Source organism: Chiloscyllium plagiosum, chromosome 7 (genome assembly GCF_004010195.1).
Source record: "Chiloscyllium plagiosum isolate BGI_BamShark_2017 chromosome 7, ASM401019v2, whole genome shotgun sequence".
Lineage (NCBI taxonomy): Eukaryota > Metazoa > Chordata > Chondrichthyes > Orectolobiformes > Hemiscylliidae > Chiloscyllium > Chiloscyllium plagiosum.
In genome coordinates, this window is record NC_057716.1 from 1,940,353 (window position 1) to 1,958,022 (window position 17,670).

General features: G+C 39.2%; 1 protein-coding gene across 4 annotated transcripts in view; it reads left to right on the forward strand.

Moving 5' to 3' along the window:
• The window catches only part of glsa (glutaminase a), a 137,308-nt gene that overhangs the window by 77,414 nt on the left and 42,224 nt on the right, over window positions 1-17,670 (forward strand). Inside the window, exon 15 of one of the 4 annotated variants that reach the window (XM_043692869.1) lies at window positions 4,413-4,466. The exons of 2 other annotated variants lie outside the window; for them this stretch is intronic. In XM_043692869.1, the coding sequence (XP_043548804.1) occupies window positions 4,413-4,466 (54 nt within the window). Of the gene's footprint in view, window positions 1-4,412; window positions 4,467-6,362; window positions 10,033-17,670 lie in introns of those variants that run through there. One more of the 4 variants, XM_043692872.1, reaches the window with a different exon arrangement.

Below are 17,670 nucleotides of genomic sequence, written 5' to 3' on the forward strand. Positions count from 1 at the left end.
AGCAGTGTCCTTCTCAATAAAGGACGATGCCTAAGTGATCAAAAAGGTGAAATGGAGGGCAGGGATCAAATCAAAATAGAATCGGAGGGGAAAATAAGTCACTCCATATCCCATGATACCCATCTCTCCCTGAAAACCTTGAGAGTATTGGTAGAAATGTGTGCTCCCTTTCCAGGCACACTTGGACCCTAACATAACTGCGGAAGAGGGTCAGGCAATCGACCTTAATGATCTCCTCCATGCCCTGCTGCCTGGACATGTTTATGGCCTGTCTGGCCAGGCCCAGGAGCAGACCCACAATGAGATTCTCTAACCTGTCCTCCCCCCTTTGCACCGGGTGTGCAAAAGATCAGGAGCATAGGGCAGAAGTGCAGCCAAAAACATTTTTTAAAAGTTCTTGAGAAAAACAAAGGGAGTGCAGATGCCCACACCCTATATATACATGATCCACAGATTCCACAGCACCACAGAACAAGCATTTGGGCTGGGAGTTCATGAACCACCACAATCTGCAGTTGCAGGGGACTGCTGCGTGCAGCACCCTCCATCCCTAGATCCCTGTACGAAAGGGGGAGGCAGTCTTGTGTATTTTTTAACACCCTGCGGTGCCCACGTTTCTCTGAAAATCTCGAGTGTGTTGGTGAACACTGCGTGCTCCTTCTCCAAGGACACCCAGGCTCTGCTCTCCTGTTTATATTTTTTTTTCTGGCAATCTTGTATATTGGTACAAACTTTGATTGGTATTAATTGTAGTATAATTGTGAAGGTCAGGCCCCCCCACCAGGTTTGCATGCAAGTCCTCCATGGGAGGACTTTATCCAGCTGCGAGAAACCGTTTACCATTTGTTTGAAATCCCCACAAAGTGTGAATCACACTATTAGCCTTCATAACCTATATGACCAGTGCTGCCCATTCTGCAAACTGTATTGATTTGATATAATTCTTTCACTTTCTTTATTTCTGCCTCAATTATTGCACGCAAGGCAAATGGGCAAGCCTTGCAGAATCGTGGAATTACTTCCCAGTCAACGTGCAAGGTGACCTTTGCTCCTTTGATAGTTCCGCGACCTTCCTGAAAAACGTTCAGGTATATCATTAGGACTTTGGTTAGGCAGCCATTTTCTAATTGAAAACTATTGAGCCAATCAAGATGAATCTTTCTCAATCAATTTCACCTTGTCAGACATGGGCCCAAGCCTTTTACTCCAATTAGTAGTAACTGAACCGGCTGCTCCTCATAATAGCCTGGAACCGAAGTTGCTTTCTTAATTGACAAAGTTTCCCTATAGGTTGTCAAACTGAAGGGTTGGAATCAAGACTGGTTCAGCAATCACCGGCTGTAGTAGTTCAACCTCTATTAGAACTAGGTGACCATTTAACCAGATGTTTTTATTCGTCCTGATTTAACTGTTCCAAATCGGATGCAGTTGGGATTTTCAGCATGTACACTCCCCTGGATGTTGGCTTATGTGTTCTCTTACTCAATTCAGGCTCAGTGGGACTTCTCCTGTCTCAAGTCTACATACTGGCAGCAACTACAATGGCTTGCAAGACCAAATCCTGAAGAACATGTTAACCTTTTGGCTTTGTTTTGGGGTTTTGCTTTATGCTGACCTAGAGTCCCTCTGTTTCAGATATGTCCAGCGTGAAGCTATGCAATTGCCTTCACTTGAGTGGTGTCCCTCAAGTTCAGTGGGCCTGGTGGGGGTGTCCACTTCTATGGACTACCCTATATACCATAGGCTCCACTTGCAGCATTTTCTAATGACAAAGCCAATTGTGGTGCCTGTTGAAGTCTGGTGAGGTTTCAGTTAGTAGGTGCTCTTGCTTGGTTATATCAATAAACCCACTCTAGTTGCTACAGAAATAACTTCACAAAGGCTGGTATCCCATCATCAAATGACCCTTTATTTCCACATGCATGGTACTTGAACTAGTCTGGCTTCCTAAGAGTTAGCTCTCAGTGAGTAGAACTTCTGACACCCCTTTTTTTTTAGTGTCAGGATGTTGGACACTCCTGTGTTTTATTTTAAAAAAAACCCCACACTACCACCTAACTGCGATAGTGCTTATTTTTTCCCCAGCACCCATGTTGTGTGTGTGCAGGTGTGAGACACAGTGAGAGACACAAGGTGTACGAATCTTTATTCAATTTCAACCACCAGGAAGAAAGGAAACACCCGAGTGACCAGTGACAAGCAGTGCCCTTCACATCAAAGGGCAATGCTGTGTGATCAAACAGTGAAGGGGAGGGCAGGGACTAAATCAAAATAGAGTTGGAGGGGGAAATAATGCACTCCACTCCCTGCGGCGCCCACCTCTCCCTGAACAACTCCAGGGTGTTGGTGGAGATCGCGTGCTCCTTCTCCGAGGACACCTGGGCTCTAACGTAACCGCGGAAGAGGGGCAGGCAGTCGGCCCTAACGGCCCGCTGCCTGGACCTGTTAATGGCCAGTTTGGCCAGGCCCAGGAGCAGACCCACGAGGAGGTCTTCAGACCTGCCCTCCCTCCTCCGTACCGGGTGCCCAAAGATCAGGAGCGTGGGACTGAAGTGCAGCCAAAAACAGAGGAGGAGGTTTTTAAGAAAATCAAAAAGGGATTGCAAACGCCCACACCCAATATACACATGGTCCACGGACTCCACAGCGCCACAGAACAAGCTGGGAGTCCGTGAACCACCGCAATCTGCGGTGCAGGGGGCCGCGACACTCCTGTTTATTTATTTTTTTTTCCAGGGTATTGGTGCACTCCTGTTTTTTTTTTGGTTTTTTTTTATTTTAACCCCACACTACCACCTAAGTGCGGTAGTGCTTATTTTTTTTTCCCCCAGCACCCATGGTGTGTGTGTGCAGGTGTGAGACACAGTGAAAGACACAAAGTGAATCCCCTGTTTTTTTTTCTTTCTTTCTCCCAGGCCCAGGAGCAGACCGGGTCCCTGTTTATTTTTTTTTTCCTTTTTTTTTTGTTTGTTTGTGCGCAGGTGTGAGACACAGTGAAAGACACAAAGTGCACGAATCTTTATTCAATTTCCACCACCAGGAAGACAGGAAAACACCTGGGTGGCCAGTGACAAACACTGCCCTTCACATCAGAGGGCAGTGCTGTGTGATCAAAACAGTGAAGGGGAGGGTGGGGACTAAATCAATATAGAGTTGGAGGGAGAAATGATGCACTCCACTCCCTGCGGCGCCCACCTCTCCCTGAACAACTCCAGGGTGTTGGTGGACACTGCGTGCTCCTTCTCCAAGGACATCCATGCCCTAACGTAACCGCGGAAGAGGGACAGGCAGTCGGCCCTAACGACCCCCTCCACTGCCCACTGCCTGGACCTGTTAATGGCCAGTTTGGCCAGGCCCAGGAGCAGACCCACGAGGAAGTCTTCAGACCTGCCCTCCCTCCTCCGTACTGGGTGCCCAAAGATCAGGAGCGTGGGACTGAAGTGCAGCCAAAAACAGAGGAGAAGGTTTTTCAGGAAATCAAAAAGGGAGTGCAAACGCCCACACCCAATATACACATGGTCCACGGACTCCACAGCGCCACAGAACAAGCTGGGAGTCCGTGAACCACTGCAATCTGCGGTTGCAGGGGGCCGCGACACTCCTGTTTATATTTGTTAGTCAGGGCTCCCTAATTGAATCAGGTTAACAGCCCTAATTAGGGAGCTTGTCTAAGGTCAACTGGCTGGCAATCATTACAGAGGTTTTGTGATGTACAGTGCCTCATTTTACTCAATATGTTTCTATAATTTATTTATTCTTGGCTCTGTTGTGTAAATGACTAATGTGAGTTTACACTTCTAATTACCTAGTCTGCCAATATAAAAAGGGCTAGCCCTTTTAAGCTAATAAACTTTGGCTAGAGATAGTCACCATCAAGCAACTTCCAAACATGCCCAAATGATCCATTCTCAGCAGTCATGTCTTTTGATATCTCTCATAAGTGGGCTCAGTACTCCCCAACTATCTAGTACCTATTCCAATATTCAATAATCTGTGCAAGAGCAAAATACTGCAGATTCTGGACATGTGGAATAAAGCCAAAAAGTGCTGAAAATATGCTGGAAATATCTATTCAGATTGGAATTTAATGTTTCAGTTCAGTGACATGTCTGATGACCAGCTTCTGATGAAACATCATTAATCTGAAGTTTTATCTCTGTTTCTCTGAAAAAAACAGATCCTGCCAGATCTGCTGTCCATTAACTGTTGCAAGGCTTCACAATCTGTGGTCTGCATTAATAACATTTTGAGGCAGCAATTGCTGCAGTGGACTTCTGTGTGTGTTACAGCTGGAAGCCTTCTTTAAATTTTCTAATAGGTGTGGTTTAACTAATCTTTGTGGCCTGATACTTGCTCAAAGAAAGCCAGTGAAAAGACTTCCATCAACACCCTCCCTTGCCATTTTCTTACAGCTTCCCCTACCCACCACCACCACAGCAACTCTGATCCCTTTCATCTGGCTCCAGGTGGGGACGAAGTTTGTGAAATATTGCATTAATGTGTAGTTCAGATTTTACTATTATGTTCTTACCTTAATGTGATTTATGAAAACTTGTCCATCTACATTCCATTCATTTATTTGAGATATTTCAGTGCAACTGATCCGAATTGTTGAGACAATTCTATATGCATGTAGATGTGCTCACGTCTGTTGACTATCATGGATTTGTGATGAGGTTCGAGCCACAGTTGCTAATCATTGGCCTGTTAGTGTTTTGAATTGTTGATAAGTTTTTGGTGTTTAGCTGGGTATATACCATACTGTTTAATTTGTCATTTGCTTTTAATTTAATTTGTATAGATATTAAAACCCTGAAATGCACTGTACCCAAATAAATTATCTGGTCCCTGCTCCACTCAATAGCTTTATGATTTACTCCTGTTTTTATTCCTAATATTGGCTAAATTTAAAACTCAGTATTTCTGCTTGCAGTAGCAGGTCAGGGAAAGATGAACTCATGATCTGTTGACGCCATATTTATAGTAAAAAAAAAAACTTGTGCTCACTGAATCTGTAATAAACTGCAGTTAAACTGTGCATAAGATTTTTTTTAAATCTGCATTTGTGTAGTTCTGTGATCCCTTTTGATGCTGTTTTCCGTAGAACCTTACCTTTCTTCTAGCCTGCCAACTTTTATTCATTGAATCATAGAATCCGTACAGTGTGGAAGCAGGCCATTTGGCCCATGGGGTATACCCTCTGAAGAGCATCTCACCCAGCCCCATGCCCCCTTACGCTATTCCTGTAATCCTGCATTTCCCATGGCAATTCCACCTAACCTGCACATCTTTGAACTGTGGGAGGAAACCAGGGCTCACATCAGAAACCTGTGCAAACTCCTGAGGCTGGAATTGAACCCAGGTCCCTAATGCTGTGAGATAGTAGTGCTAACTGCCACCACTGAGCCTGCCTGGCACTTCTGTTGCTTCTAGATTTTTGGAAAAGAGGTCTGCGGTTTTTGCTGTATAGTCCTTTGAATAGGGTTAGTTTTTAATCTTATCAAGTTTAGAAAAAGCTATGTACGCAATTAAATTAAGGTAGAATAGGTTAACAAACAATATCCTGCAGGAGTATTTCTTAATTAAATAGATAAAAACAAATTGGAACTAATATGGGTTGTTTGAGGATCTAAGAATGTTTTGATGAAATCCTTAAAAAAAATGAAATAAAGGAGGGAAAGGATAAGAGTGAGAATGTTGATTTGTATCACAAGAATGGTATGTTTTTTTTTATAAAGGGAAGGTCAAATTACTATTGGAGTTATGAGAATTGAAGATGTTGAACTATTCAGCCTTATCTCTCAAGATTTTCATTTAAAGCTGTGTGTTGTGTACTGGTATATGTTTCACTGTATGTAGAAGAGAAGATATAAGCTAGATCTTGTCAGGTCATCACCTATTTACTGCATTTTCTGCCATATCTACTGCTTGCTAATGCTGCTAAAATAAAATTGTTATTCAGATTCTCCCTTACTGTAGACAAATCAGTTTTTATTAAACAAGGTAAACAGAATAGATCAGAAATAATTGCTTGTTTGATCAGTTAATGCTATTACTTATTGTATTTGTTCATTGTTGTTACCATGCTTAAATGCTAAGCAAACTTAGCATAATTTCATGGCAGTTGAATGAAGGTGTTTTTGCAATAAGTGCATTGAACTAAAATAAAAATGGAAGGTTTATTAGTTCAAATATATTTTCAAGCTTTTGTTTTTGGAAACCTAGGAATGGTATTGGCTAGAAAACTGATCTTAGTTGGATCATTGTTCTGTAGTATTTGAAGTGGTGGGGATAATTAGCTGTTTATGACAAGCAGGAGAAAAAGTCAAAAATCTAATTATTCATGTTGCTTAAAATACCAGCCTGTCTTCGGATCAATGGATTATGAAAACCTACAGAAAGAGCTTGCACTTAATGGGACTCTGTGGAAAAAAGTATCACCTGAATCAAATGAGGAGGACTCTTCCACTACTGTAGTGTATAGAACGTAAAGCTTTGGTGTACAAAACAATTGCAGTTGGATTAATTTGTGATCTTGTGACTGTGGAAGGACTGTAGTTCTGAAACTACTTTGAAGATTTTTTTTGTGGAGTCACTTTTTAATCATGTTAACATTTTGAGCTGATTTTGTATTTACTTCTGATTTTGCTTGCATAATGTAATATGACAGTTCCGCTAGCAACCATGAACATTATTAATGCATCATTCCTGAGCAGTCTGTTGTGTGGAGGGGCATTTGTTTAATGTTTGACATATCATTTTCCTTCACCTTGCTTGTTTGTGAATAGTGGGAGTGCTCTAGCCATTTGTTGTAGCAAGAAAAGCTCCTTAGTGGCTTCTCACCTCTCCTAAGCACTATGACCACTGAAGTTTTTCGAGAATCTATTTTAGGTCATCTCCTTTTTACCTACTGCTGTTTGATTACATCATCATCAGGAAATCATGTAATTGATTTGTACATGTGCTTGCAACAATCTAGGTTTGTCACACCTCAGCCTTCCAATAGCTTGTATTAAGGCCCTCAATAATACAAGTACCATCCTTTAGTCAATTCAAGAAACTGTTGAAGACACTGAATATAACGAAAGGCTAAGGACAGTAGTAATGCCTGGGTGTAAGGCCTGTTGCTCAAATATGCCCATCCCCCACAATTAAACTGTTCTGGTCATTTACAATATTGCAATGTATCTGACAAAGTTACTTTAGGGGTGTTCTGTCCAAATAAAAATTGCAAATTGCTGTCAGTCTACTTTGTCACCAGCATAATGATGTGTGTTGTCATCAGTGGTGCTCTCAATTGGCACTTACTCACCAGTAATCTGTTCAGTTAAAGTTCCACAACATCTATTCTACTCCAGTCCTCATTATTGCCTTGCTCCAAATTTCTGCATAATAGCCAAATTTAAAAGGTGATATAACTGTGACTGCGCTTGATATCAAAGCCATATTTGACTCCGTGGGGATTCAACTAACTCTGGCAAAATTGAAATCACTGGGAATTGGAGGGGAAAGAAAATGGAGACATGCTCGGCACAAAGATATTTTTGTTCTTGTTGAGGTCAGCTGTCTCAGTCCAAAGAAATCATAGCAGGTGTCCTTGGGGTATGTTTTGCGCCCAACCATTTTCAGCTGCTTAACCAATAACCTTTCCTCTGCCATCATATTAGAAATACAAATGTGTATTAATGACAGTACAAAACACCAACTAATGTTGCCAAATATTGGAAGAGTGCACAATGCAGTAAAGATCCAGACAACATTCCGTCTTGGGCCGATAACTGGCCAGTGTGATGCAAGTGTCATGTAAATACCAGGCTATGAATGTTCTCAACAAAAGCGAATCTCACCATCATCCTCTGGCATTTAACAATATTGCCATTATTAAAATGCTCCACCAATCCAGTAGGCTGCAACTGACCAGAAATTGAACTAGACCAATCATAAAATGGCTTCAAGAGCAAGTCAGATTCTGAGAATTCTGTGGTAAGTATCTCACCTGATTTCCCCAAACTGGTTCACCATCTACAAAGCACAGTTTAGGAGTGTGAAAAAAATACTTTCCACTTGTCTCCATGAAGTGCTCAAGAAACTCTACACCATCTGGGATAAAGCAAGCTGCTTGATTATCATCCAATCCAGCACCTTAAAATTCACATACACCATTGGCACATGTTGCCAACATTGTGTATTATCTTCAAGATGCACTGCAGAAACTCAGTAAGATCTCTTCAATAATGCTTTCCAAACCACAACATCATCATTGCAGATGTGTTGAAACACCCTCGCCTTTAAGTTTCCCCTGCAGACAAACTTACTTGAAATGTATTTGTACTTGCTGTTACCAGTTCAAAAATCTGGAAATTCCTTCCTAATAACATTCCAGGTGTACACATGCCCCATGGGAAGCAGTTAAAGAAGGTGGTTCTTCACTACTTTGGGGATGGACAACAAGTGTTTGCCTTGTTGATGTTCACATCCAGCCATAAATCAAAACAAAAGACAATGTCAGATTGGTTGCTTAGCATACACCCTTGGATCAGCCAAAATTTACATAAATGAAACATTGGAATGAACAAAGCATTTCTTCAGACCTCACTGCAAACTCTGCTTTCCTGCTACTCATTCCATCTTTCTTAAAGACCTTTGCAAGTTGAATCAAACTCTTCAAATTCTGGTGCTTTATGTGACCCCATGTTTTGTTTCTGATCTGTACCTCCACCTTCTGGGATATTTATGTCTGTATTCCATCTGTTGCTTATGTGGTGCTGACGTCCTCAGCTTGGTTTTTTCTGGACTTTACGATTTCAGCTTTGTCTTGACTGACCTCCCAAATCAAGGCCTCTAACTTTGAGTTAATTCAAAACTCTACAAATGTTTTACATTCTGCACCATTAATCTTATACTCTGTCCTATATTGGCTTCCATTCCACCTACACTTTGGCTGTTAAAATTCGCAACCTTGTGTTCAAATCCTCTCATAGCCTTGTATCTCCATATTTCTCACCTGGACCAATCTTCCAAGAATCCTCCATGCCCCCAATATGGGACTCTTGTGCACTTCCATTGGTCGTCATACATTCTGCTGTCTAGTCTATAATCTTTGCTATTTTGTTCTGAAGGTATTGCCTTCAATCTTCCTCATGCTTTTGCTTTCCATGAAAATGCTTCTTAATCTTAGTCTCATTGTCTAATGGTTTAGTGCCTATCCTAATATCTGAGTTATTGTCATTTACTTCTTTGATTATGCTGCTATATTGCATTTTGGGATGTTTTCTTTTATTAAAGATGTGTATATGCAAGATGCTGATGTTAACTCTTGCAGACTGAACATTATTGACTGCTAGAAAGGAAATGCAGAGATACCTGGAGGGAGCATACAATTATCGTTCCTTCCTAAGAGTTTTGTTTTGTTATTTTTATGTGGCATCTTATACTGCTTCAGTTGTCCTTCCTTCACTCGATGTTACTTGTGGCTGTTGCCTTCATGTAGCTGAAAAGTGAATACCTCTTCCAGTTTGTAGCTATCATGGCCTCCATTTTGAAAATGAGAAGATCAATCTAGTGCAAGAGTTAAAATTGAATCCTGGACAGAGCAGCATTCCGTAACAGCACACATGGAGTTGGGGGTTAGCTGAATGGAGTTTAGGAGAAGCCAAGTTGCATTGCTTTGAACTGAATATTCTATCATGTTCATAGTCATCCAGCACAAGAAACCTGTCTAACTCGTCCACGCTGACCAAGTTTCCAAAGCTTAAACTAGTCCCACTTGTCTGTGTTTGGCCAACATCACACTAAACCTTTCCTACTCATACCTGTCCAAAATGTCTTTGAAATATTGTAACTGTACCTGTACCTGCACCTATCACTTCCTTTGGGAGTTCGTTTCACAAACAACCCCCTGTCCCTTTTAAATCTTCCTTCTCTCGTTTTAGAAACATGCCTCCTAATTTTGAATGTCCTCCATCCTAGGGAAAAGACCTTTTGCTACTCATCTTGTCTATGCCCCTCATGGTTCTCTAGACCTCCATAAGGTCACCCTCAACCACCTACACTCCAATGAAAAAAGTCCCAGCCTATATTCCTTTTACCAAAATGTATTGCATCATATTTATCCAAATTAAATTCCATCTGCCACTTCTCAGCCCACTGGCCCAATTAATCAAGATTCTTTTGTGATATTAGATAACCTTGTTCACTGTTGACTATACCACCAATTTTGGTGTCATCTGCAAACTAGATTACTGGTGCTCCTAAATTCTCATTCAAAAATTTATATGGATGACAAACACAGTGGACCTAGCACTTATTCCTGCGGAACACCACTGGTCACAGTCCGAAGAACAACCCTCCGCCACCATCTTCTGTCTCCGACCATCAAGCCAATTTTGTATCCAGTTGGAGAGTGTGCTTAAAGTATTTCTTTTGCCTATCAAGGCAAGACAGAATTTGAATACATGCAGTGTAAAGCTGACATTGATATATTTAGTGTAAAATATTTCTATTATTTAGGGAGATGTGCTATGTATGAGGGAAATGATTGCATTGAAAATGGGCCCAGCTTACTATTAAAACCCAGAGTTTATTATAAGCAGTTTGGTACCAAATCACTAATTATGGTGGAATTAAGCAATGAATCATATTTCATGCAAACAAAGTATTTTGTAGAATCGAGGACCATAAAAATAATTACATTAACATGCCCGTACCAGTGTAGCACATCTTGCTTTTGAGTTTTTAACTTCTGTGGCTGACCCATGATGTGGAGTAGATTAGTTGTATTTTATGATGTTGTATTAGTCATAAATTGCTAGATGTGTGTGGACAACTCTAATCCATGTATTAAGTGTATATACATTCAAGTAAACAAAAATAGATCGATGAAGATCTATTTCCATCTTACAGACATTTGATTTCCATAAAATTATTTATTATTGATAGTTGTAATAGTTGTTAATTCAACTGCTGTACTCTCATTACAGAATTAGTCTAGAATGTTGTTATTTGAAACCATTGATTTCACTAATTCTAATGTTCATTCTAAGTATCAGAATGCTGAGAGCTGTTTTATAAATGGAATATTGTAAATGAAAATAGGCAGCTCATTTGGAATTATGGCAATGGACTGCACCTAAAGTTTTACACATGGATAAGCTGGATTGATTAGATAGAGCTGAGGTACAGATCAGCTATGATCCATTAAAAGTATGAAAACTGGCTTGATGAGTTTGACTTCTCTGATGCTTCTAGATGCAGCTCATCTTATGCTGATTTGGATTATGTGGTAGACTCATTTAGTATTAAGTGGAAAGTTGTAGTGTAAAATTTGGTCTTGGTTTATTATAGAGCTAAGGAGATGGTGAACTGATTTATTTAAAAAGAATCATTAGGACTATTTGTTTTGGTTTGCATGTAAATCGCGATTGAGACATGACAGGCAATATCGACACTTTATGGATTGTGCCTAACTTAGCTTGCTTCTAATTTCAAAAACAGAATTTTTTTTTCCAATTCTCTTGTATTAATGAAAACCTAGTATAAAAATGGATAAATATTTGAGCATCAAGCCCCATTATGGCTAGGGTAGAATTTTGTTTCAATACATGATTTGTTTTCTTTAAAAAGAAATTGGACTAGGGAAAGTTAACACATTTGCTTTCAGACTTGATTATACTCTATTTCTAGAGTTGAAGAGATTGATGTAAATAGCTATTTTATGTTGCAATATATTCTAATTTTAGAATACCAAAGATGATATACCTCCTTTCACATTTTGACCAAATGTCAGCATTAATTATTGTTACGTAAATCTTGCTAAACACTTTTGGAAACTAAAGCTCACTAATTGATATGGGAAATCAGCATTGTTTTAGTCTATTGGAGAAAAAGGAGAAAATTGGAATATTATTCAGCCCATCAAAATTACAATGCACTTACATTGCCCAGCAGATATTCTTTCAAGGTATCAGGCAGGATGGATTTAAGTATGTAATTAGTCAATTTTCTTCAAAATTGTGTTTTGCAATACAATAAATCCATATTTGTGTACTTATGCCTTTTCCATAATTATGCTGAAATCCCAATTATGCTACAAGTTTAATTGTGTTTTTCATTCTGGCTCAAAACTTATGCAAGTCCCTTAGTTAATAACCCCAATGTTTCTATTTTGCATCAATGTTGATAGAGGAATCATAGAATCACTACAGTAGGGAAACAGACCATTTGGCCCAACGGGTCCACACTGACCCTCTGAAGAGCATCTCAGCCAGTCCCATCCCTCTGTCCTATCCCTATAACCCTGCATTTCCCATGGCTAACCCACCTAGCCTGTATATCCCTGGGCAATTTAATATGGCCAATCCACCTTCAGACTGTGGGAGGAAACTGGAGTCCCTGGCAGAAACCCACACAAGCACAAGGAGAGTGTGTGCAAACTCCACACAGTCACCTGAGGATGGAATTGAACCAGGGTTCCTGGTGCTGTGAGGCAGCAATGCCACCAATGATAGTTTAAAAACTTCCAATGCTGCATTTGAAGTTTGTTTCATTAATCTGTATTGTTACCTGAAAGTATGCACTTTTATCATTTCAGAATAACTCCAGTATTTACATTTGTTACTTCAAATTGACCTGCTGTTGTTGTATTTTAAAGCAGCTAAAGTAATGTTACTCTAAGATTTACTTAATACATCTCTCAATAAGTGGATTATCTGTAGGTCGAATGGGAAGTACAATTGCACAATAGATAAAGTATGTTGAAGGTTGTCAAATCTTAAATATTATAAATTTGTAAATAGTGTTTGTTTAATGTTAAGTTTCATTTTAAGTATATTTGTTTGCATTTTTGTATTTCATTGCATTTGCTTTATATTTCTTGGCAATGGTCAACGTTTAGCTTTTATTTGCTTATTTCTGGAACCTCTTGCATTTTTTTGTTTAATAAAGTTGTTATATTCCACATGAAGCATTGTATATATTTTGCTATCATAGTAATGAATGTCAATTATAGCTAAAAAGCAATGTTATTGGAATTGTTTTCATTTATATTTTTAATATAGTAAAATTATCCTCAGGCATATGCTTGAGAAGAAAATAGATATTGTTTAACAGGTAAGTTGAAATGGAGTTGACAAATGATTGAAGCTTTTCAAGGAGGAGAGGCAAGACAGTAACAAGAGCAAGGAAAATGCTGCTGTGAAGCCATGATGGTCAAGTGCTCTGCTACTGAAGGTAAATTGAAATAAGTGGACTAGTAAAGGATGTATACGGCTAGATTTTGTGCTGGACTCAGGAAACCTAAGAAGGGCCAATTCCTGACTTCAGAAACACCTCTTCCCATGCTCTGATATTTTTGTCTTATGGAAACGGGTGGGTATGATTCAGATTCCCTGAACTGAGATAACATTAGTACAAGTGATGAGTTAGGCTGCTAACAAGGCCTGCCTTGATTTTATGGAAAGTCAGCCTAACTCTCCAACATTATTCTTTTGCCCCTTAACCTTTACCCATATTCCATGTATACTTCCTGTTCTCTTCCCATTTCCCACAGGAGATCTCTTTCCTCTCTTCCACTCCCCTAATAAAAGCCCCTTATGCATTAGTATTATGTGCCTTCATTTGGACCATTTCAAAGTAATGATCTTTGAAATGGGCATGAAAGTACAGCGCTAACAATCTAATAGACCTATCATTTTGTTCATACTGAAAAATTATCGACCCAATTTTTAAGAAGTTAAATCCTCTCAAGCGCTCATTCACTTGTAAGGACTCCGTAACAACATTTAAGACAGATCCTGTAATAACCTCTTAAAACTGTCAATCAAACTGCAAACAACTTGACACTGAGAAAAATAATTTTTGAATTTCTGCTAAAGGAACACTTTGCAATTGCAAACGATGGAGCCTGTTGAAACTAGAAAAACTGATTACTGTTTTTTCCTGAACTATGCCAGAAAACTTGTGATTCAAAGTGGCTGATTTTTCGCAACACGTAGGCCATTCAGCCCATTGAGGTTGCCCTGTCAGTCAATATGCTCAGAACTGTTTGAATATTTCATTGCCTTTCACTTGAAGATTGAACCTCCATTGCCCTCTGTAGTAGAGAAGTTTCAATTTTATTTAAATCAAAATTGTAGATCAGTTTTTTTTCTGATTTCAAGTAACTTGAATGTTAAATCCCTCCATGATGACGACCATTGTGAGAAACTTTTCAGCACAGAAACACATGATCGATCACTGCAGTAGAAACAAACTGACTTGTAATTCAGCAACTAATAATGACACTTGTAGTTATCAAGATATTTAATACCTACCTGTCAAACTATTCCAGACTCAGTAGGCTTCCCCCAGTATTCCTGAGGTCTTGGGCAAAAGCCTTCCAAAATCCACCTGACCCATTCAAAATATTGGGTGCATTTTTCCATAACTGACAATTATGGGATGATTGTGTCTGTCCTTTTTTTAAAAAATTAAATTTAAATTTGCTGTGGAAAAGAACAAATTTTGGGTGACTTCCACCAATGCATTTCCAGAGCCCCGTTTTGATTTGTCTTGCAAGATGATTAAAATTGAGGATGATGAAGTTCAATTAATTTAAATAAAAGGTATTTTACAGACAGTGTTTGATCCTATGTGTACTCTATACCGTTTTGTTACAGCCAGACGTGTTTCATGCTTCAGAATAGTGCCTTGTTTTATATAATTCTATTCTAGGTTATGAGAAACCGTTTGTCAATCATATAGTGAGAGAGGCCAATAATTAATACTTGATTCAATTGCCTGAACAGTATGGCATTGCCAGTCTTTGCAGCACAAAATTCTTAAGTTGAGGATGATTTAATTGACAGTGTTGTTATCCATTGTCAACTAAGTCTTTGAGTGAAATTATGATCCAATTCAAACCGGTTATTAGTTGAACATGGCATTTTATTGGGGGGAAAACGTCATGGGTGCAAGTGGGAACTAGAAGAATCCATACTGCTATGAGGAAGGGAGCAGCTCTTCACTGGCCACATTCTTTTAGTGGATGTACACTAATTGGAAGGCAGTTATTGCTGAGAACAGGACAACATCACAGCATATTCTTTAAGAAGGCTGCAAAGTCTAGAAGCTTCAGTCTGTGGTGCTTTGCAATGTGACTGCAGTTACTATTCACTGACTGGAACTGGCAAGATACTGAAATAATTTGTATTAGCCATGAGTTCCATAGCCCTGTCTTTGAAGTGGATAACTGAATTAATCTTATGGAAGCATCTTCTGGTAGCTTATCAGTTATGGAAGCCAGGTCTGTTGTAAAGATGCAGGTAATTGAGGCCATGACTGGCAACTGGTTATATGGTAGTGGCAAGAGCTAAATAAAGTAAGCGTAAGTGAGGATATTAAAGTGAGGGAAGATTTTGGGGTTGTGCAAGGTAGTTGTTCGTATGTGTAACCATAACATAAGATAATTTTAGGTGCTCTTAGCTAGAGAATAAGATAAGAGCAGAAGCTTTTTGGCTTTTAATGACCTTGCCTCCACTACCCTCTGAGGCTCCAAATTCTTAAGTCTCACAACTCACCTGAGAAAAAAGCATTCTCCTAATTTCTGTCCTGAAAGGATAAGTGCTAGTTCTGGATTGACACATGCTGTCCACAAACATCATATCAAGGCCCTTCAGGATTGTACACACTTCATTCAAGTAATCATTTAGTCTTTTAAACTCCAATGGAAACCAGCCTAAACTGCACAGCTAACTCTTATAAAACAACCCAATCATTCCAGTAATCAGTGCTGAAAATGTGTTGCTGGAAAAGCACAGCAGGTCAGGCAGCATCCAAGGAACAGGAGAATCGACGTTTCGGGCATGAGCCCTTCTTCAGGACCTAAACGGGCACATGCCCGAAACGTCGATTCTCCTGCTCCTTGGATGCTGCCTGACCTGCTGTGCTTTTCCAGCAACACATTTTCAGCTCTGATCTCCAGCATCTGCAGTCCTCACTTTCTCCCATTCCAGTAATCATTATAGTAAACTTCCCTGAAATGCTACCACTGCATTTTTATCCTTCCTTAAATAAGGCAATCAAAACCACACATAGTATTTGAGATATGATCTCATCAATGGTCTGTATAACTGAAGCATAGTATTCTTACTGTTTGTGCTCAATAATAAAGAAGTCACTCTCTGTTTGAGTTACTGTGCTTTTTCTATTCTTCCTGCCAAATTTATCAGTCTCCCATTTCCCACATTACAGTTGATCTGGAATTTGCAGGGGTTTTCTTTGGAACATAGCATAATCCTCTTGGTTCAGCAGACATTAGGTTGAGATAAGAGGGGATTTGTATTGCAATCTTTTAACGTAAAGGTGATCGGGTTCTGGAACTCATTGCCTGAAAGAGTTCTGGAGGCAGAAACACTGTCAAGATCCTCTACGTGGCATTACCTGCAAGGCTCCATTAGTAGAGTTGGAGAATGGTATTGGGGTCACATATCTCTTTGCACGTGAGAATGAATATTGTGATGGCTGGTCTACATGTATTTATGGAAGATTTATATATATTTTAGTATCATTTGTTTTTGATTTTTATAGGTTGAATTAGTGGCATATGGCTCTGGTTTGTACGTCTGAAGGAGTTTCATGATTAATTTTAGTGATTTTGTAATCGATTTTTTTCAGAAACAGTATTAGAGATTTTGTGGACAATAATGAGGTTTTCTTTGCATTGGGAAAATGTACAAGAAAACAAAATAAATATTGTAGTGCATTAGACTTTTGGTTTAATGGTTGCAATTATATGTTGTTTTGGTTTTGGGGAGATCACCTCTCCTTTGGATTTGTTGGCAGAAGTCCTTGTCAAGACTGGATATGTAAAACAATTACTTTTGAGAAAGGAAGAGTAGTTTAGAACTTTTGAGAAGGAGGTTACCCCAGTGCAAGGAGTTTAGTTTAAAAATTCCAGAGCAAAAGTGTTTTATTAATCCCTTCAGTGTTTTATCTGAAGCTGAGGATATCTAAGTTCAATTCTATGAAGCCTGTAGGAAGAGACTGAGATTATCGAAAGGAGCATAGAAGTGGCAGTTAAAACAAGTTTTAGATGTGAAATAGAAAGGTATTCTTGCTCATGCGAGTGCCATACAGGAGAGTTCTGGGATTAATGGGTTTGTATTTTGCCATCTTGAAATCTTTAAATTTATGTTATATCTAAATAGTTTGGTTTATTCTATTTTATCATAATCTGTTGCATAATAAACTTAGTTTATTGTTAAATTCCAATCTGCAGCCTTTTTGTGTTAGTGAAAGATCATGTCATTTAAATTTTTAAAATATCTATCAAGCCAGGTTTTAATCTGGATTCTGACTTGGCTGGTAATAACATCAACTGGGATCATAACATTAAGAGTCACATGCTGCAACTGCTTATGATCTTGCAAACGTCCAGTACTAAGTTAGTAATTGATACTTAGAATATAATTGTACCTCACAACTTCAGGATCTTCCTTTGTACGGTATTACTGTGCTTGTGGAAATTGTTTAGAAAAATACAATATAATGGTTGATAAATATGATGTAGAATTTGTTTAGGTTTTTTAAACATTTGGGCAGTTTCTCTGTAGTCCATGTTTAGCTGAGGTTCTGTTGAAATTTCAATTGTTTCTTTGAGTCTGTCAGAAAGATGTACTTTTGATACAAACAGCC